Source organism: Vicugna pacos, chromosome 15 (assembly GCF_048564905.1).
Source record: "Vicugna pacos chromosome 15, VicPac4, whole genome shotgun sequence".
In the NCBI taxonomy this organism is placed as follows: Eukaryota; Metazoa; Chordata; class Mammalia; order Artiodactyla; family Camelidae; genus Vicugna; species Vicugna pacos.
Genome location: NC_133001.1, coordinates 38,154,377 through 38,177,139, shown reverse-complemented (window position 1 = coordinate 38,177,139; position 22,763 = coordinate 38,154,377). Strand labels below are relative to the sequence as shown.

The 22,763-nt window shown below is 41.3% G+C and overlaps 1 protein-coding gene across 9 annotated transcripts in view; it reads left to right on the top strand.

Annotated features, from left to right (window-relative positions):
• Positions 1 to 22,763, top strand: part of LTBP1 (latent transforming growth factor beta binding protein 1) — a 371,985-nt gene that overhangs the window by 200,754 nt on the left and 148,468 nt on the right. For all 9 annotated transcript variants that reach the window (XM_072937938.1, XM_072937939.1, XM_072937941.1 and 6 more), the window contains 2 exons: positions 443 to 717; positions 20,386 to 20,488. In XM_072937938.1, coding sequence (XP_072794039.1) covers positions 443 to 717; positions 20,386 to 20,488 — 378 coding nt within the window. The remainder of the gene's footprint in view (positions 1 to 442; positions 718 to 20,385; positions 20,489 to 22,763) is intronic.

Below are 22,763 nucleotides of genomic sequence, written 5' to 3'. Positions count from 1 at the left end.
TCTACGATGGAAACTTTGTGAGAGATTCAAAACTAACCAAACTCTTGAGTCTTTATCACTCATTTGATTTCTCTCATTGTGATCATTTGTATGACCACAAATAGCATGAATTTCCTAATTTTTTGGCTCTTCTGAAAAAAACAATTTGTCTCATGAATCTGTGAGAGGTTTTAATTTCCCTTTATAAAAGCAGTTTTAGTCTTTAAAATACATCGATTCAGGTCTGAGTTTTGAGTGTACCCTTTTATGATAAAGAATTTCGACAGCTGTGCGACAAAAATATATATACACCATAAATGTATAATTTATCATATGAGTAATATATATGCACACAAGTATGTCTAAATTTACTGTCCTGCCAACTAGCATGAAAATTGACTTTCATCCTGGGGCGCATGTTCATTATTTGTGACTGGCAAGTTTTCCTCCCAATCTGTTTTAGTGAAATTTCCTCCCAACATAGTCAATATCCACGTGAAGCACCCTCCTGAGGCTTCTGTCCAGATCCATCAGGTTTCAAGAGTCGACGGCCCAACGGGCCAGAAGGTAAAAGAAGCTCAACCAGGCCAATCCCAGGTCCCTTACCAAGGGCTTCCTGTCCAGAAGACCCAGACGGTCCATTCCTCATACTCCCACCAGCAAGTCATTCCTCATGTCTATCCTGTGGCTGCAAAGACTCAGCTTGGCCGGTGCTTCCAGGAAACCATCGGATCACAGGTAAGCAGCATTCCCCGGCCAGTCTGGGTAATGTGTTGCAGATACAGTCTCATTTTAGTAGGAAAGACAGACTTGGTAAAATACTTTTGTAGAAGGGGTTGGCAAATGACCCATGGGCCTGTTACTATAAATAAAGCTTTATTGCTACACAGCCACACCCAGTCGTTTACATACCATCTATGCCTGTTTTCATGCTGTTAACGGTAGAATTGTACACTTTCAATGAGATTGTGTAATCTAAAATGCCTAAAATAGGGTCTGCAAAGCTCTTTACGGAAAAGGTTTGCCAGCCTCTGATGTGGAAGATAATTGTAAGTACTTGCAGAAATGCTGCCAGAAGTCCGTGATTGCCTGTTTGTACTTTTTTTAGTTACGGTAATATAAGTATAAAACATGTCAGGAATGAGATATGGTATGTGAGATAGACTCTGCAAAGATGTTTGAAAATATTTATGTCTTTTTGAATACTTTGGGGTAGTTGGGTACATTTGAGTTTTGAACTCATCATCCAATAATAATTTGTCATCTTTTTTTTTGGATATAAACTAGGTTTTTATTAGTGAAGTAAGAAAAAAAAGTAGTGAAAGATAGTGCACTCCCGAGAATTGGGAGTGGCCCAACCCAAGAGAGGAAAAATGGCCTGTCATCTTTTATTTTCTTAAAAAATTCGTAACTAAAGTGGAAATGCATGAGTTGTTTGAAGTGCATTTTAAGTAGCATTGAGTGTATTTGTAACTCTACATATATGTATCATAAAGTGAGAGACAGGCTGAGTTTTCTTTAAAACTTGTCATGGAATGTGCATAGTGAAAGCAACATGAAAATATTGGTTCCTGTGCCCCAACGACTTGGTGCTTCCTGCCTTGGATTATGTGATGAATGATACAGCTTTGTCCTGTGGTTCTTCTCCTGTCAGTTGACTGGTTTGAACCCTTTGTGAGGAGAGTTAATGAGACGTATCTATTATTCATGTTGTTATGAATATTCAAAAAATATTGTGTGTGTATGAAATATTTGTTGGTAATTAGGATCAATCATTCCTGCATTTGAAACCTGGAAAACACTTTTAAGTGCTGGGTGAGTCCACAGTAAGGTCATTGTCTTTGTTCTAAGGGAAGAGGCAAAATTGGTTTGTAGACCCGAATGGAAAGAGCAGCCACATGGAGTTAGAAGATGCTGGTTAGAGCTGTTGGGCTCAGCAGTTGGTGTCAGGGAACCAGCTTCTTTATCTGTCAAGTGGAAACAAGAATATGGGGCTTTTGTCAAGATTAGACAAGGTAATGTGACATGCTCTGCAGATGTTGCAGAACTATGTAAATATTAGCTTAGGAGATGCTTGTCTGTTAGTAGAGTCAAACCTAAAAGTGGAGCAGGTGACTGCTTATGCCATGTAACTCCTGTAAGACAGGGAAGGCTCCGTCCCCGACGCAGCTTTGGTCTGCCTGCGGATGCCTGAAATGCCGACTGGAGGGGACCTCTTCATTCCTCAGTTGAAGACCAGGTTTAAGCAAATGCTTTTTGGAAAAGAAATGTCATCAATTTACACGTAGCTTAGAAGGAAGGACTGGATTATTTTGCGAAGGGCAGGTTTTCATAGGGGCAGTGGGCAGCAGTCAGCCTCCTCTGCTGCACAGTTTGCCCCGGACCAGCCTTGGAGGAGGAGAATGAATTCTGTGCCATTCGCGTTGATTAGTCATTCCAGCTTAGGTCGGTCATGAGAAAGGCAAAAAGCAGGTCCTTTTAAAATTCTGTGCCCAGTATCTTTCTCCTTAGTTTCCAAGTTGGAACACAGATGGTAAAAAGCAAGAAAATGAGATGTCAACAGACTTGTTATTCTCATACATATAATAGCAGGCAGGTGGTTGCTAACTAGAAAGAATATAGACAAATTAGTTTTAAGCCTAAGCTGGGCTCTACAATCCACATGAATTGGGTAATTGGGATTGTTACTCAAATAAAATTCAAACTAGATCCATCTGACTTTCGATCTGAATGATCCAGACAGTGATCTCAATTCTTAATTCATTTTGCATGTGTAGTCACTACTATGCAGCTTCAAAATAAGACCTGTTTTGAGAAAACATTCTCAGCATATATTTGTCTTCTTGTTGGTAAGAAATGTTGCTGACTGCCAGTGATTGCCCAATTAAATTGTGCAATTAGGATGATCCAGGCTTAAAAAAAAATTACTGGCCAATAGTCAATAGTATATAATGTGTATCCTACGAAGGTGTTTGAAAATATTTGTACTTTCTTGCTATGGTTGGTTTGCAAACATACCTGCAGGAAGATATGCAGGTAGATTTCACATGAATGGCAGAAACAAAAGCGTAAATACTCACTAGTGCTTTGCTCAATAGGAAAACTCTTAAAAGCTGCAGATGACAGCTATTGAGATCTTAATGTCATAGTTATCAGTAAGAACCTATGTTCATGTATTGCCATTAGAGGTCACACACAAAACGAATTTGGTAGGAACAGCCCTTGTCTCTGTGGGCACATTCTAAAAATCAGGCAGTAAACTTGAGGTTGAAAACCCAACATGAGCTGTGATCAATGTATTTAAGTTCATGGCATCTTCATAGAGTAGAATTTCAGGAATTGCTTGGATGGTGGAGGGAAATGGATGATTGGTTAGGAAACTAAGCTCACAGAGAAGAGAGTGAATAATTAAACAGAGGAAAGGAAATACTGCGAGAAACAGATAAGGAAATAGTGTCAGAAGAGACCAAAGAAGTGAACCAGTTTAGGGTTCCTGACAGGCATTGGTACACAGAGGAAGCCTCTTAAGCCTGAGGCACAGAGCGATGTAAATGACTTAGTGTCAAGGTGAAAACGGCATCATGCCTCCTTGATCAAGTGATCAAACTCAGAGTCCTTAGAATCAGGACGACTGATAGTACATGCCTCCTGATGTGGTGCAGTAGGAGGTGTACAGCAACACCTTAAAAGTTTTCTTGCCAAAAATGGTTAATCTGAATCTGACCTCCAGCTCATAGAGAACACTCGGGGTGAAGAAACAAGCCAAAAATATCACACTCCTCCCCATCAGATAGATTAAAAATACAGGAGGATATAGCCTGGTTTCTTTAAAAAATCGTACCATAAAAAGACTTTCCTGAAAAGAGACTAGAGACAAGAGAAAATGTGATGTATGAACTTTAATCATATCTTGGTTTTTTTGTTTGTTTGTTTGTTTAAATAAAAACCCAGCTCTGAAAGACATTTTAGGAACAATTGAGGAAATTTAAATATGGACTGACTGTTAGATGATATTTTGGAATTATTACTTTGTTAGGTGTGATAATATTAGAGGTATGTAGGACCATGTCCTTATTCTTGAGTGAGGAACGCCAAGATGTCTATAATTTACTTCCAAACGCATTTGTACACATCTGGCAAAATTTTAGCAGCTGTTGACTCTGAGGGGTGGAAATGCAAGTGATCATTGTATCATTCTTTGAATTATCTCAGCATATTTGAAAATTTCTTATGAGAAAAGGATGAAAAATACTCAAATTTCCTAGACTTAGAATAATTTACGATGGACTTAAAAGCAGGACATTTGATACATTTAATGAACTTTTAGAAAATTTTTAAAGTTTCAACTTTTGAATGAATGGGGGTGAATGTTGGGATGGTAGACATGAGGAGACCAGGGGAGAGAAGCTGGCCTTGGTCCAACTGTGAAATGACCAAGGTCTAATCTAAGAAGTCAAGTTGAAAATGAAGAGATGAATGCCGAGGCTTTTGTGAAGAAGCTAGCATCATAATTGCATTATGGGCTGTTGTGAAGGAAAAGATGGTGATAAGTTGGTATATTCTGAACTTTCTGGCTTCAAAAGTCAGATAAAGGCTCCCTCTGATTGATTCACTGACCCCTGGGGCCAGGGATCAGGGGAGGATTGTGAGGTAAAGATGAGTAGCAGCTACATCTTTGTTTCAGCCAGCCCCATCTTTGGTTGATGTCAAGAATGATGTATTCTTGAATAACAATCAGGGAATCCAGTGCTGTTTTAGAGATGAAGGGAGAGAGGATTAATGCTGAAAATTCAGTAGTCAGTGAATGATAGTTAAATTGATAGGAGCAGAGAGTTCTTTGGCTTGACGTAAAGTGGGAAGAGGTGGAGGAGTGAGATTGGAGAGATCTCCAGTGTTTTCCACCTTGATGGAGAGTGTCAAGACAAAGGGGGAAAACACTCCTATTCTTTTGCTGTGATCAAAAGTAATGTTTCATCTTTGAGTCCTAAAAATAATTTCTTGCTCATAAGATCATATAAACTATTGATTTCTGTGTGAATTGGGCTGCGTAAATTCACTTTAAAGTATGCAAAGAATAGAAATTAATCTAATAGAATATATGGGGTGCTAAAAGGAATTGGTTTCTTGAATGCAAATCAAGTTTGAAGTAGTTGAAAAGTCATAATTTGAGCAGATGTAGCTGTCTGTACTGCCTGGTACTCCATATATATTTGAGACTTTTTGCTCAATGTATAGATCAAATTAGAATTACACCTCCAGTGGTTGGAATTGTCAGCTACTTTTAGGATAATCTCATGTTTTCATGTGCTTGAAATTTCAGCATTTCCAGGCAAGTTCTCATCTCTGAGGAGAGGCCACATTTCAGAAAATATCCCTCAAATCTATTTTTGCACCACAGGGTCATTGAATATGTACATTTTTTCCTTTGTACAAGGGTGTCCTTTGTTTTAAATTGGTTCTCTTAACAGTAACCTAAAGTTAAGTCTTACTTGGCATCTGAGTTTTTACTTGTTGCAAACGTGTTTTATTTATTGCCCAATTACTGGAAACAAACATTTACAGTGACCTAATGATGCCAGATGGTATGAAAAGACCTTGTGTGAAATGTAGAGTTCAGAGTCCAGCTTCCATGCTGGGTGTGTCTTTGCCTCCTTGTGAAATCATGTGCTTTTTGTTAAAGGTAGGAACATGCCCCTTAATTAGATAGGCATTAGGAGATGAGACAAAAATTCAAGTGCCTCAACACCTTTGTTTTGCAGATGCCAAGAGTAGCAAATAAACACCTGAGTTAACTAAGAACAGAAATTTTGGAAAACCTGAAGTGGAAGTAAACAGAAAAGATAGGATATTTTTAGTTCAGCATTCTAGCACAGATAAATATAATCAAATAACATGCAAACCCACTTTTGTAGTTAGCAACCATAAAATCCCCAGAACAGGAAAAAAAGAGAAAGGTACAATAGGTACAAACTATAAGGTATAAAATAAGTTATAAGGATATATTGTACAACATGGGGAATATAGCCACGTAGCCGGTGTTTTACAATAACTATAAATGGAGTATAATCTTTAAAAATTGTGAATCACTATACTGTATACTTGTAGGTTACATAATACTGTATAGCAACTATACTTCAATTTAAAGAAAGATAGTTTTTAAGTTTTTTGGGGGGGTAATCAGGTTTGTTTGTTTATTTATTTGATTTTCTTTGGTGGGGAGATATTAGGTTTATTTATTCATTCATTTTTGTAGGAGATACTAGGGATTGAACTCAGGACCTCATGTATGCTAAACATGCACCCTACCACTTGAGCTATACCCTCCCCACCAAGAAAGACAGTTTAATAAAAAAATGAATAAATAAACACATTCTAAGATGAAATTCTCTGATATAGAAGAAAATAAGCTTTGTGTGGATGAGGAAAGAAAGGACCATTGCTTGATGTGAAATTCTGGTATCATTGGAAAAGCCTTTCTTTAGTTGCTGGCCATATACATAGTAAGCCCTGGGGCAAAAATTCAGTCTAAGTGACACGAGAACAGTTTGGGATCCTCTTAGAGGTTCCAGCAGTTGTTCCAGCAGTTCTTTTTGGACAGGAGAAATAGAAACAGAATGGGCCATTGGAGAAAAAGATTATTTAATTGGAGATTTGTCTCTTTTGGCAGATAAAGTCAATAACATCCTCAAGTTCTCCAAATCTTAGCACTGGAACACACATGCATGCACACACAGACACACACACATACACATATACACACATACATACATGCACACATACACATATACACACACACACATACACATATACACACACACACACAGTGCGCACACACACACACACACACAATTCTGAAGGGCCAAACAAATAGACTTTGCTTTTGTTAAAAAATTTTTTTTTCAACAAACATCATAGAGACTTAACAGGAAAGTGTGAGCTCACTGCAGTGGAAAAGCATCTTAATTACATGGCTGAAAGTACTTTTTAAAAAGTCTCAATATTGTCACAGGACTTTGAAGAAAAATATTTCCTGGTTTCCACCACACGGAAGCTGATGAGAAAGTAGGGAAACAGCTGTCATGCCGCTCAGTTCCACACGGCAGAAAACACAGAGATGGATACGCAGAGATGCAGATGTAGGGACAGGCTGCAGACTTTCAGAATCTCTTCTCAGGAATGGAAAATGAATGTTGTGCTCGATCAGGGGAGCTGGGACACAAAGCTCTGCTTAGAAACCTCTTTTTGGATTTCCTTAGAATCTCTTCTGCCCTGACAGTGAGTATCACTAGGGTAAGGCGTGAAGCTATGATGAAATGCTAATTTTATCCTGATAGGGGATGGTGCCAGAATGGTCGTAACACTTTCACATTGGTTAATTCCCTAAGCTGAGTCCACAAACTGCCTAAGTAGACAAGAAATCTAAAAAGAAAGTAACTGTAAAACATTTCACCAAAGACTCTTGGCCTCTCACTTCTGTGTTATACCTTATGTGAGGAGGACTGAGTCAGCCAGGCTGGGTCAGCAGTGGGTCTAGGAGTGTCTGTGGCCCTCTTCTCTTCCCTCCCCGATTCTCCCAGGCCACATGGTCCTGGGGGCGGGGCCCTCCCAGGTGAATTCGGCCTTTTTGCAGACACACGGCTGGGCAGTGAACAGGGAAGGCAGGGCCAGGACTACCTGACGTCTGCCTTCTCCACGAGCAGAGAGCCCTGTTGGGGTCTGTTGCTTGCATTTGCTGAAGTTTGGCCTACTTCACGTGGAATAAGTCATTAACATTATGCACTTCCTATGCCATCTGGGTTTTTCGTCACTGTCCCACTCCTTTGGCATAATCTAAGAAATATTTAATTGAGTGTTAGTGAGTCTGGTTGTCTCCAGTGACTCTGAAATGGGCCGTCCTTGCCAAACCTTTACAGAGGGTATCACTGAAGGTGTCGCACGCATTGTGGTGACTGGTCCCAGACTTCTGCAGTGTCAGTTGGTACTGCTCCAGCCACCTCTGCCAGATGGGCTTTGTGCCAAGGGCTGTCTTCCTTGGAGTTGAAAAGATCAGTAAAGACAGGAATAAGACCCAAAGGGGAAACGTACTGTATATGAAAGAAACCATGTCTCCACGTGACTGGGCTTCTGCCAGTGGCGGGAAGAACCGCTGGTTTTACTTAGATTGAGAATGTAGGGCTGGGACATTAGTTGAATCAAAATATAGATTCTTAGAACTGAAGTAGAGTGGTTCAGAGAATGGGTGATGACCCAGACATTACGCTTCCTACAGCCTAATATCCAGTCTTTCCCCAGGCCAGTGTCTGGGCACCAAAGAGGCTGTCAGTTTCAAGTGTTCACTTACCCTGACCTGTTCAACAGACCAGTTTATGCTTCTTTGGTCTTCTCAGATGTTTTTCATTTTATTGGCAGTGGAAGTACCTTTATCAGGACATAAAATAGCAGATTTCCATCTTTTTTTTTTTTACCTCTGGCGCTCACTAAAATAATATACCTATTAATTAGACTCCTGTTTATGCAGAGGAGTAGGCATTGAAAATAATCGTGAGGCGGTTCAGAGTGGATGCATGTTACGTCTCTTCTGATCTTGCCAAAGTGGCAAGATTTGTGGTCATTACATTTGAACATGATGGTTCTGAGGTATGTTGGAAGTGGTTTTAGGAGACCATGGCTTGAGTCTATGGTCAGTTTGAACTCTATACATTACAAAAGTGTTTGAAGAGTCACAGCTCGTATTTCTAGGATCTGATGTCATTTCTTGACTTTGTCTACATGACCTGTTGGAACTGAGCTTTGCAAACATGAAGTGGAACCATCTGGTTTACTAAAATAACAAATGAAAAACCTGACCCATTAAGTTGTACTGAAAAAAGCAACACTGTCCCATATTGAAAGACAACAAAAAGGTTCCCTGACTCCACCCTTCACCTTCCCCCACATTGATGATAGTAGTATTTTTTCCCTCATTCTTCCATTTTTTTCTCTTCTTACATGTATAAAAGAATTTATATGTATATTTGGATATTGTTTGAACAAGATCTCTTTGAAACTGTGCATTTATTCTAATGATACTGCCATTGTGCAGTTTTGAGATTTGTTTTAAATGGCTTTTTTTTTTTTAATGGCAGTACTGGGGATTGAACCCAGGACCTCGTGCATGCTAAGCATGTGCTCTACCACTGAGATACCCCCCTCTTTAACTTGTTTTGAAGTAATTGTTTCAGAATGAGTTAATGAGCTGCTCATGAAAATTAAGTCGTTGATATTTTGCTCATCCATTACTGTATTCTCAGTGAATCCAAAAGATTCCAATGGTCACTTCAGCCTCTAGTGAGCAGAGATTTGCCACCATTGAGGGTATTTAAAATAATGTCTTTAGTCCTGAAGAGAATTCTGAAATCCAGACACCAAAGTTCTACATATTTTGAATAAAGACAGCAATGCTGTCCAGACAACACTTTGAAGAGGACTGGTTTAGAATGTGCAAGCTTCAATGGAGTTAAGAAAATGGTCTGAAGGTTCTGTGGCTTTGGGACAGGCATCTTAGTAAGGCAGTGTGTTTTTATAAAACAGTTGATAGAGAACATTCACATTTATGACCTTAGCTGACTTTCGAAACAACTTCAAAACAAGGAAAAGTAAGGTATTCTTGTCTCCCATTTAGTTCGGTGAAACTTGAGGCTCAGAGAGGTGGGGGGACTAGCTTGTGCTGGTATTTCCAAGTCAATAGCTCTTTTTCCATTTTGGCAAATGCATCATATCTCTGGCCCTCAGTTTCTTTATTTTTCAAATAACTGGCTTGGCTGAGAAGACTACCAAGACCTCTTGTAGCCCTGCAGTCCTCTGACTGTGATGATTTTGACATCTTTCTTTTTTCCTCCCCTCCCACAATCTTAGACGCCACATGTTTCTCACATATACACAGGATCTATGGGCAGAGCAAACTGTACAAACTTTGAATATCGTCAGTACCTAAAATGCTCTCTCAGATCCACTCCAACTTGAGAAACTCAAGTGTTGGCTTCTCCAAGAAGCCTTTCACTCCTTCTTCAGCCCACATGGCTCTCTCCCCCTTGAACTTTTACTGCATGTAGAACCCAGTCAGACTGTTTTGAATTTAATCGTCATAAAGTTGATGGTTTTGTGCCTCTCTTCTCTTCCCCACAAGCTTGTGCTTTTCAGGAAGACAGGACCACTGAGGAACTGAGCTCAACACTGGGCATAGATGAGCTGTCGGTAAATATATTAGTGTTAGTCAGGGTAGGCTAGGTTGTGCTGTAGTAACAGACACAGCAAAAGGTTACCCTTTGTATGCACTAGATGTCTGAAAAGTAATGGGGCTCCGTGCCACACATCTGTCAGGGACGCAGGCCGCTGGTGGCCTCCACTGTGTTACTGCTGTGCTACATAGAGCACAAGGCCTCTCAGTTCCTACAACAAAGGAAGACTCATTTGTTGAAGTCATAACCCCTCAATGTGAGTGTACTTGGAGATAGTCTATAAGGAGGTAATTAAGATTAAATGAAGCCATAAGGGTAGGGTCCTGATACAGTGGGATTAGTATTCTTGTAAGACGAGACACCAGAGAACTCCCTCTGCTCACTATGTGAGGACATAGCAAGATGGCGGCCTCCTACTAGCTGGGAAGAGAGTCCCGACCAGAATGGACCATGCTGGCTCCTTGATCTCGGGTTTTGACCCTCCAGAACTGAGAGAAGACGCATGTCTGTTGTTTAAGCCACCCAGTCTCTGGTGTTTTGTTATGGCAGTCCCAGCCCACCAGCAGTCAGGGAGCGGAATATATGGGGAAGCCAGTGGTTCTCTGGGGAGTAGGAAGTGTTCCCGCCACAAGGGGCAGAGCAGTGGTCAAGACAGACATGGTTCCCTGCTCACAAGGAATTAGAGAAACCTATTAATATGACTTGTGGCATTCAGTTTTTCTACACTACTGGTGACCAAACCACAGGTAATTACTAGTTTTGAGTTCTGTGTACTTGGAGGAAATAGAGAAAAACCGAAAGCTTAACCAAATGAGGCACGTGTTAACAGTTGACTTATTGCTGTGAGACCCCAAATGTTTTGTTGTTCTTTTCAGCCTCTCTACGTAAACAAAAAGGAAACTGACAAGCAAGGCAGCCCCCCTAGAGTTTCTCTCAGTACAGACCTAGAAATAAGCATGGGGAAAAATAGGCCTTAAGTTCATCGTTTGGGAGTGATTAGATTGCTGTAGGGGTAATAATCATGCTGTGTCTACACACTCACCTTTATTTCCTCCCTCATCTTGACCTTCTCTTTATAAAGAATACGTCCTTGGTAATGGAAGTTAGGATAAGTTGCATCTTCATACCATCTAGTACTAGGATTTATGGTGTAATTTGTGTTTTTGCTGCAAGGGAGGGAAGGCCAGCGGGAAATAGGATGTTGGAATATAATCATGACAAAACATAATTATTCTTTTTGCAATGTAAGAATAGCAAGACATACCACAGCCTGATAGACTTGACTGTCGAAATGCTCAAATCCTTGGAGAGATGGAGAGAGTAGGCAGCCCAAGTGTGATCGTTTATTTAGAAGAGATGTCAAGTAGAATGGTAAGTTTCATGCTTAAGAATCTTTTCCCCCTTTTAAGTTACTTTAAAACCATTTTTGCCTTAGTGTAACTTTAAAAAATACCGTTTCATAAAACTAAAGTAGTTGTCTGGAATTCCTTGAAGCCAATGGTTTGGCTTCAGCCGGCTTTAAACAAATACACTGTCAGAAATCAATGTGGATACATTTCCAACAGTTAATGCCCTAGTCACAGTAGATACTTTGTAAAATCAATAGCCTGAAATATCAGAGGATTAGGGTTGTATCAGATACCCCAAATGCCTAACATTGTTTTAATTACTCTAATAAAAGAAAGCTGGGTGGACTTTAAAAAAAAAGAAAGAAAGAAAAAAAAAACCTTGCCTATAAAGAATGTTCTACTCAAGCCAAAGCAAATTTTTTACAAGTTCTTTTAGAAAATCTGGAAGTATTTAAGCATTTTCCTCTTCTTATGAGACAATGCCTGTTCCGCTGCCAGGGCCCTGTCGTACGATATTCTCCTTTATGACAGCAGGCCTTCAGAACAAGTTGATCAAATGTGTTGCTGTAGTTGCGTTAGTGATAGGGTTCAGAAATTTGGACCCTTTTCCTTATTGGCACATGGAAATAAACATGTTTAATGTTCTGGTACATGGACACTGAAGAGCTCTCATGAGGCTTTCTAGCTTGATTTGGAGCCGTAGCTGGTCCACAGGCTAGAAGAGCACTGTTCTACTCAGAAGATGGGCAGAAGTCGTTTTGCCAGAGTGGAAATGTGTTTATATCATAGCAAATAGATTGATAGGAACAAAGAGGAGCTGCGACAGAAGTTTGGATTCATCATTACATTGCGTATGGTGAGAACGTTCCCCCTGAGGGCCCTCATTCTGGTTTTTATGAAAAGAAGTCCAAGATTTTCCCAAAAAGGGGGGGGGGATTCACATTCCTCAACCAGATTTATAGAATTGAGGGTGTAGCTTCTGTTTGCCAGAACGCCTCCAGGCTTTGTGCCAGAGCCCTGGAGTAGGACGCTTTTGGGTGTGGGTAGAGTGGGGCATGGCAGTTGCACACTTGGAATAGTTTATAGGACACCTGGGCTGTGTGGGTTGATCAGCCATAGTGTGACTTTTCAGTGAGTCACAGCTCAAAGCATGGAAAATCTGCATCTCCATGACTGTCCTGAATGATTTCTAGTATTTTGCCTATTGATAATCATCTATTCATTATAATTCTTATGGTTTAAAAAGGAGTTAAGAGCCATGGCTATTTTCAGGGAAGTTTGCTGTTTCTGTGAGTACTGATGAGCAGGAAAAGGGAGGCAGTGAAGCAGGGTCCAGAAGAGGGGCCCCATGCTGGTCCTTACTGGTCATGGTGCTCCAGGTCAGGGTGTAATGTCAGGACTAGGGAACATGGGGCCGCATGGAATCAAACATTTAAGGAACAGCAACCTTCACAGGGTTGCCCTGACACAGGACACCATTCCACCATAGCTGCCTGGTTACCCTCAGCCTTGCACTAGAGTCTTCATAAAATTGTAAAATTTTGGCACATCAGTGAATATTAGCAGTTAGTCTGTCATCAGAATTGTATCGGTGAGGAAACTGAAGGCCAGAGAGAAATTAAGTTGCTTCATGCCTTATGTTGAGTTTATGGTAGGTAAGGACTACAACTGAGGCTTTCTGGTTCCTGTTCCAGTATTTGTACTGTTCAATCCTGGTTCTTAGGCTGTCTCTTCTGGGCATGGAGATGCCCACCAGAAACCATTGCTGTCTGTAGAAGTCAGCTTTGGCTGTCAGAACAAAATACCATGTCTGGGTGGCTTAAATAACCAGTATTAATTTTCTCACAGTTCTGGAGATGGACAGTCCAAGATGAAGATGCTGAGAGAGTCAGTCCCTGGGAGGGCTCTCTTCCTGGTTTGCAGATGGCCACCTTCTCACTGCCTTCATATGGCAGAGGCAGAAAGTGCTCTAGTGTGTCGTCTTCTCCTTGTAAGGACACTAATCCTATCACGTGGGCCCCACCCTCATGACCTCCCAAAGACCTTGCCTCCTAATATCATCCCATTAGAGATCAGGACTTCCACATGTCAATTTGCATGGAGGGACACACCAACATTCAGTCCATAATACTCGCTGAACATGAGAAGAGGTGTGTTCTCTGGGACCCGTCTTGGGGAGTTCTGTGTTCCTCAGTGTTTTGTGATTGAGCCATGGATGCTTGGGAATAGATGCAGAGCAGGCTTCATTGTTTTGACTTCCTGGTCTTGGTCCTCTGGTACCAAGACATGGCACGTGACAAGAAGGATTTTGATGTCTCGAAAGTGGAATCTGCCTGCTACTTGAACATGGGTAGTAATTGATTGATAATAATTGGTTTATAGTAATTCACTGATACCATGTTGTCCTTATTGAGTAGAATTAAAATGAAATTCAATTAATCACAAACTCTGCATGGCATTTACTCCCTGATCTTCCTTTTTAACTAGTCAGAGCACTTTTTTGAAAACTTGAACATTTTTAGCAAAATTGTAAGAGTATCTTTTTGTTTTTTATTTTATTATCTTTTTTTTTTTTTTTTTTTACTGAAGTACAGTCAATTATAATGTGTCAATCTCTGGTGTACAGCACAATGTCCCAGTCATGCATATACATACATACATTCATTTAAAATTTTTTTCCATTAAAGATATTACAGGATATTGAACATGATTCCCTGTGCTATACAGAAGAAACTTCTTTTTCTTTTTTTTCTTTTAAATGTCTAGATCTAAGTTACTTATTTTTAAGTATCTCTTCTCTGTAAGTTGAATCTGGTACATCGTATATCCAGTAACTGTTAGACTGCATGCTCATTTGTTAACTAAGCCCAGGTTTTTAAGTGAAGGGCCCAGAGGAAGAAGTCTGACGTTAATTGTGAGCCTGAGGGTATGCTGGCCATGCGGTTGTCTCATAGAGAATCTGTCTCCATGTATTGTCTGCTTTCTTGAGAGCGCTGTGAAAGTGCACATTTTTAGTTCCATGTTATAGAGGGAATAGGCAGAGAGAGGTTGAGAGTTTTGCCCGTGGTCATGTAGGTGGTGATGGGAAAAGTGAGGATCTGGACCTGTGTTGGTCCAACTTCAGAAGCTGAGCTCTTATCATTTACTCAGTTGCAGGTCATCGTTACACCACTCTTCACTGGGCCCACAGGGAGTATGATTGTGTGGAAAGGTCAGTTCCACAAAGCCCTGACTCTGCCAAACATAGAGATGCCTGGGAGTTTGCTCTGTGTTAGGGTGTCTCTTGTTGGGGGCAGCATTTACTGGGGGGACAGATCATTAGCGGTGGACTTCAAATCTCCCTTCTGCTAGTTGTTTGAGAAGTACAGCCAGTGGGCTGTATTGTCCAGTTTCATATTTTGGTCCTCTGATTACTGATCATGTTGACCTTAATTATAATTTCTTCCCTTTTTTACCCATGAATGATGTATTCTATCCTGATAACTCTCTCTCTCTTTTGAGGGAAAGTATCAGGTGTAGAATAAGACACTTTTATAAAAAGGCATCATCTTTTCCTACTCTTCTCTTTTTGATCACTGTTTCCACGTTTGCTACATAACTGTAAAGATGCCAGATACTTCATCCAAAGCAATCCAAAACGTTTTTGGTCTGGGAGAGGAAACGGACACTTCCGTTTCCCTGACTCCTGATTAATTTTGATACCTGACTACAAATTGAATCCCAAAATGGGAGAATTGTCCATGGTGTAGCTCCACCTCGCTCTCCTTCCCCACCCGCTCTCTGTTCCTTTGTATTTGGCCTGCCTTCCTCTGTCCTTCCCCCAGCCCCACCCTGGGGTCCCTTCCAGTGGGTGTTAGGTCTTGGGCTTAGCAAAAGCTTCTCCATGCCTTGGGAATGTCTCTCCCTAGTCCAGCCGTTGAGTCACTGCCTTGTTCAGCTGTTTCCTGAACACAGCCCTGTACACTCTTATAAGAAGGAGCTGCAGTGAATGAGCCTCTCTCTTTCAAGTTTCACTTCAGTGCAATCTCCAGGAGCATTTAAAAAAACCTGCATCATTGTAACATTTTAAGTTTTATTTATTTCATTCCAGTGCCTTAATCTCTTTGAGAAAATGTTCTCTATTCAAACTCAGAGTATTTCATACTTTGTTTTATAATGGTTCCTGATAACAAAATAAAATGAGTTCCCAACATGTGATAAGGATAATATGTAAGAGTGTTTCAATGTTACCATTTTTAAATGTCTTAAGTAGTAGGTCCTTGACATGGTCACCATCTTTATGAAGTGGCCCTTTTACTGGTGAACTATCTGAACTCTTTGATTAAAAGTATCCTGAGAGCCTAACAAACGGGCCAGCAGTAGGACACTTGATAGGTTGTCCTCCAAGGAGGACGGTGCAGAACCAGCCCATGCTCTGTGTACCCGACACTCTGTCCTGCTGTAACACACGGCCCCAAAGACTGCCGTCTTCTAGTCCCCACACCAGAGCTGCTGGAGTAGGGTCAGCCGTGCTTGGATGTGCATCATTTGATCTCACCACTGTCCTTGGAAGTTGGGATTGCTGTCCTATTGTCTCATTTCTATCTAGTAAGGCTGAGTGATGGGTGAAGCATTTCCCTGCTCATCAGCGAGAGCCGGGGTTTAGACCCCGTCTAATGATTCCCATCCATTGCTGCTTTCTTTTCCCCAAGGCTGGAGCTTCCTTGTGAAAGATCCACTGCCCAGTGCAGCAAACATGCTTGAAATGAAGATATTTATAGGTACCTGTAATTTTAAGGCATGAAAATTGAATCACTTGAAACCATGCTCCCATGTTTATCCCCTCTTCAAGTTACTGTTCATCTCTGGAGCAACTCCCATGAGTCTTGAATTGACAAAAATTGTAAGCCTTGATACATGTAAGACTGAACATTTCAGCTCCTGTATTTGTAGGGAGTTCTAAAACCAGCTGTGATCACAGCTTTATTTTGAGTATCAGGAAAGGGGTACGGTATTTCAAAAGTGAGTTTTTGCAAGTCAGTATTGTAGATAAGTCCACAGATAAGTATTCTCAATCAAGTCAAGATTTAGAAAAGTACGTTGTCTTGCAGTCTGTTAATTTCTTCACAATGTTGAACAATTAAAGATTTTCATACCGTGGCTTGGAATAATTGTGTGCTGTGAAAGTCAAACCATTGACATTCATGGAGTAATTGTGATGATTTTTAAGTAGTCTTACCTTCTGATGTATAGTGCTAATATAGACATGAAGATGGGAACTGTCAGTGAGTTATTTCCATGCACCCAGTCTTCTAAGGATCATGATGACTGGGGCTGCGAATAGCTCTATTTGATTTTCTGTTTTTTTAATTTAGTTTGCAGAAGTCCTTTAGGAAGAGGCTCAGGCTGGGGTAAGCATCTCTGGAGATGCTGATAGAAGGGAGGAGGTAAGACACAGGAGATGGGTAGGAGTGCATCTGCCCAGACACAGTTCTGTTACAGACTTGAGAGCAACAGAAGTACCTGAGGTTGCCTCTAGTGTGTAGTAATTTGCGTTTCCTAAATCAAGTACTGCAGCCTGTCAGCGTATAGCACCCCAGATGTGGCGGAAACCATACGACTTACCTGCTTCATATCCTGGACTTGATGAGAGATGGTCCTCCAGCCTTCATTCCCAACGAAGATGTCAGCCTCTTGCATTGTTGAGGAGTCTTAACTGTTGAAAAGTCTCCTGCTTAACGAGTTGGAGCCTCTCTTCCTGGATTTGCAGCCTTTAGTCATGCAACTAACTTCAGGCAATGAGTTTGTTTAACACACCTGCACTCTGCCATCATGGCTGCACGTCATCTTCCTGTCTCTGCTTTCTTCACTTGACATTCACAGGACCTGATTACCAGAACCCTCACTGTTCTGTTTGGACTGCCCTAGGTGGGCCATGCATCTGCTGGAATTCTAGCACCCGCAGGTGGGGTCATAGTGTCCCCTAGCCTGCAGCCCCAGATTGTGTGCGCTTTGAGGAGCTGTATCACGTTGCTCGATGGACAGGACAGATACTTCTCTCTGACCTGAAATAGCTAAATATGGGGTTATAAATTTAACACATTTCTCCTGGATTTCTTGTAAGATATGCTTTGAAATGAGAGACAGGCTTAGACAGACAAGACCTAGTGGTGGTGAATGGTCTATTATGTGAGAGCCCTGGGTATGGCCACAAAGATGTCTGAGATGGAGTTCCTGGCTACACATTGAAGTCTGCATAGTTAAATAACTAAAGGGACAAACATGAAACCTCGTGCCTTGTTAGAAGCCTGACTTCATCCCGTGCAGTCTTTACTCACACTGTGCAGACCCGGTTTTGAGAACACACAGTGTCATGGTACCACCTACACTGCCATTTATTTAATCGATTTGGATGGCTTGTGCTGCTTTTGGCTGTGGACCTGCGAAAACAAAGCCATGGGATAAAGCGGCCTGAATCCTGTAATGAAAACCTTGTACCTTTTCTGAGGCCTGGTCGGGAGAAATGATTTATTTTTGCCCTCCCAAATAAAACATCCTAGGAATCTGAGGTGAAAATTGGATTTTAACTGCTACTAAAATTTGGAGCATATAAAAATGGCACGTGTCGAGAGTTTTGCTTGATTATAGAAGAACCTAGAGAGTATGGGAGGAGACTGGTCTACATGGGATGTGCACCGGTGTCTTATGTAAACCTGACTGCTAAACCCGGAAACAAGCTGGTATCTGACATAAATCTGGTGCTAAACCTGGGAACACACTGGAAGCACGCTCTGGCAGCAGATGGCAATGGTGGAGACTACTGCGTTCTTAACATAATTATTTTGTTTCCAGTCTGATGCCTGGAGCGGTGTTCCTTCTTCCATGCTTCCTATTTCAGATTTCAGCCTTCTGTGACTAAGCTGGAGGAGTCTGGGAACTTCCTGAACCCAGCCAGCATGTGCTTTTCTTGCCTCGGGTTCTCTATTTCGTACATGAGTTCCCTCTCCCTCCCCCTTCCCCCTCTCCTCTCCCCCCTGCTCATCATGGACGATTTGGGGAGAGCGTATGACATCCTGTCGAAATCATAAAAAACCACAAAAACCCAAGGACTTCAGAGCTAGATGTAACTAAAACTTCATTAACTGTGCTGGGCCTTCTCTGGTTTTGTTTTACAATTCGGACATGGAGTCACATAGAGCCTCATTCGGAATCCTGCATGGGCGGACCCAGCGGGAAAGCAGGGCTGTCCCTGGAGGCCTGCCTGGTGACTGGCGTCTACTTTCCGCTGCCCTTCCAGGAGTCACCACCTGCCCCAGCTTTCTGCCGCTGTGCTCTGCTCACTAGTCCGGGCGAGTGTGCTCATTTCCATGGTTTTCCACAGAACCGCTGCATCCTTGGATGGACTGCAGCTCGTTGGTTTGTTCCTTAGTTCCTCCGCTTGTGTGTGCCTTCCTTCCCTCAAGACTTATTGAGCAGTCATTTGCCATGTGTCCTGTGGATTGGGTTATACAGATGAGTAAGATGCATCTGGATTTAATTAGAACACATAGCGGAGGCAGCGGAACTGTTTAGAGAGTGCCCTGGAGGGAGGCTGGTTGGAGGAAGGAGCTGAAATTGAGGCGACAGGAGGCTTTCCAGTGAGGGTTCTCCAGGGCTGCGGCTTACAGGATAAAGAAAGTTTCTCCAGGCAAAGGAAGAAGGAAGGACATTCCAGAGAGGAGAAACCGCTTTTTGGAAAGACGGTTGGGGTACAGAAAATAAGGAGTCCTTTGATGTGCCTGAAGGATGGGTGCAGAGGCCGAGGAGATGGGGAAGAAAGCTGGTCTAAGGTGAGAACAGGCAGGGCCTTACGTGTCATGCTGGGGAGTTGGCAGTCTTCAGATGGCAGAGGGTGACTGAAACTTTTCAGTCAGTAGGGTACTGTGATCAGATTTGTCTTTGGAAAGATGGCTCTGGAAACCGTTTGAGAATCTTGTAGAGATTGAGGCAGAGGGACCCCCTTAGATGTGGGACGTGGGCTTAGCCTGCACAGAAGGGATGAAGAGCCAAGTGGCCCTCCCTGCACAACCAGCCTCAAAATCGGTACCCAGAGCAGTATGTTTTCCTAGAGCCTTCCCAGCCTCACGGAGCTGCTCTCACTTGAGACCCCTGCCTCCCAGCCTCTTCTGACCTTGATTGACAAGGAGTCGAGATGGATCTTTCCATTGGTCAACTCATGTTGCTCAGGTGGCCTTGAAGCCTGGCCCTTCTGCCTGCTGGCCTGACTTAAACCTGCCATCACCTTCCGAGCTGGGCTGCCTTCCCTGGGTCAGGCTGCTTGGATGCCTGGAGCCTTTGTCTCACAGAGCTGACCTGGCTCGGCCCTGCTGGTGTCCGGCCCAGGTCTTGGTGTGGCAGAAGGACAGAGACCTCTTGTAGATGGGATCTGTGCCACGTTCTCAAGGTCTCTGTCCTCACCTCTCCCTTACAGCTCTGTTCCCTGAGGGTCCACAGCAGAGAGTTCAACAGACAGCTGAAACTCAAAGAGTTTAACTTCTCTCTTAAGTTTTGAGGTTCTTAATAAGGAAAAAAAATGACTTTGAAAAGTTCAGTTTTATGCAGTGCTCTGAACAGTGACAGGTTTTCTGAAAATGCTCAGAATGCCCAGGAGCTCTTGGAAATATGCTTGTTCATTTTAGTGTCCTATTGATTATGTCCTGGTGTTTTGTTCCAAGGTTTCAGAGCCACTCCACATCCCCGTCCCAGCTCTGTGACCATAGCAAAGGAACTCTTTTATAATGTGACGGTGAAGCACAGCAGTGCTCTGGAGCTGGGCATCCTGCATTCAATTAACCTTCGTATTTCACACCTCATCATTGCAGTGTGGCAAGGCGCTCCCTGGCCTTTCAAAGCAAGAGGACTGCTGTGGAACCGTGGGCACCTCCTGGGGCTTCCACAAATGCCAGAAATGCCCCAAGAAGCCGAGTAAGTGTTGTTCCATCATTCCTTTGCAGGTTACTGTTGCGCCTCTGTTTCCTTATGGTGACTTTTAATGGTGAAACAACATTAGACTTTCAAAGAAATCACTCAGAATTGTAGAATTTAGTGTGATAATTTGCATTTCCAGAAACCTTGCAAGTCTGAGAAAGCTTTCATATTGATTCTGTTTTTTAATAGACATAGCTATCAGTTGCCTTGTCCAGTTGGATGACTTATTTTTGAAAAAGTCTTTTCAGAGGCAGTGTGTTAAAATAGGCTGTATTTCCTCAGGGGAAAGAAAAATAAGATCTCTTCTAAAGTGATAATTAAATGCTTCAAACCCTGGAACAAGTCAGTGCCATTATTTCTTATGTTACATTACTTAAATTAAGTTTTTATTAATGTCCACCACTTCTCTTGTAGGTTTTTAGACTTCACTGAAAGAAAAGCTAAAATGGAGAAATGAATGATTGCTGATGTGTGAAAGAGAAATTTTTAATCACCAGGACAGTGCTTTCCCCTTTTCCTCTTACTCGCTACTGTTCAATTATCCCACTTTTCATGACATGAAACTCTGTCGACACCCATATGCATTGATTAGTCTATAAAATCTGCTTTTGAGAACCTGTTGATGTGAAGAAGCCTAGATTTACATCTTTCTATGACTTTCCCCCAAATTTCTGAATATAGTGTGAACGCTGGATAACTGATTCCTAATATTTTTTTGAAATACAGAAGTAATTTGTTTTATGTTGACTTTTTTCCCTCTTATACATCACATTTTTCCTAAGAAAGCAAGTAATAGTTTTTTCTATCACCTTTTGCTTTATTTAATTGAAGATTTTTATAGCTGTTTTTTATAGTTTGTGCTGCAAGGAATTTCTCATTTGCTTCAGTTGGATATTTTTTATTTTACCCTTCTTTAAACTTCTATTGATTTGATTGATAGTCTCAACTGCCTTTTAAAAAATACTGTTCAACCTAGAATCTGCCATCTTGGAATCACCACTCCCATAAGTCTGTCTCATATACTATTCTTCCATCATCATCATAATTTGTGTTAAATAAGTGTCTCTAATTTGGACTTCCTTGTCTCACAAACTTACATGTTCTCTAAATCTTTCATTGTCTAAAGTTAATTTCACTTATTTTGTTAATAATTGCTCCTATCTTCTTGTGGAGAAACAGCTTTTGGAAATACCTACTAAAGTTTCTGATAATTAATGAATTCTTCATTTAGGCGGAAAAAGCCACATAAATAAGGACATTCAGTACTGAGACAGTGTCCCCAATGGACTTTGTACAAGATTCAATAGTGATTGGCAATGTGGATTTCCCCCCCAGTGGGTTGAGTGTGATGGTCCCTCCTCACTGAAATATCCACTTGCCTAAAATTATTGTGGCTGCCTGACCAAAGGGACATCTGGGAGACATTAGATATGATTTCAAGAGCATGGAGTTTGGAGTTAGGTAGACCTGAGTTTGACTCCCAGCTCTGTCACTTGCTGTTGAGACTTACGGATCATGAAACGAGTCTGTATCTAAAATGTTGAAAAATCATTGCCTTTTTAAAAATGTCTACCCTTCCTGTTTTGGTTAAGTTTGTCTTTAGGAATATTCTGAAGGATATGTGTTTCCCACAGCTAAGTCTAAGGGCTTGAAGAGTCTAATTCTTACGACTTGGTTTTGAGGCTACATTTATGTTCTCTAATACTTTTTCCATTTTATCTCTTATTTTTCTTTTCCATTTCTCCCCTTCTCTGTGTATCTTTTGCTTATTTGCTGCTTCTCTTTCCTCTTATTTCCAAATCCCAAAGTTGCAAACAGGGACAGAAATCAGGAGTAAAGGGAACCATAAATGTTAACGTTTTTTGTTTTGTTTTTGTTTTTTAATCTCTAACTTTTACTCTTGACCTTTTGTCATTTTTATCTAGAATTATATCATTTGGGGATAAATTCACTGTTTTATGTGGTTCTGTTAGCTCTGTGTTTTAATGTTGGTAATTTCAACTCAAACGTGAAAGTACAAAGTTGCTATCCCTTTTACTAGACGTTGGTGAAAATATATTCATATGTTGGTTCATTTAATGTGTAAAATTGAAGAGATTAATTCTAATGAAGTGAACTATTAACATCTTGACATTTACTGCATTTGTGCCATCCTATGACACACACTCAGGGTCACATACTTCCTGTGTCATTTAAAAAACTTTCCTTTCCTTGGTTGGTACTACTGTCTAAATCAGACTCATTTTGGAAGAAAGCAGACTTTCCTTGGCTT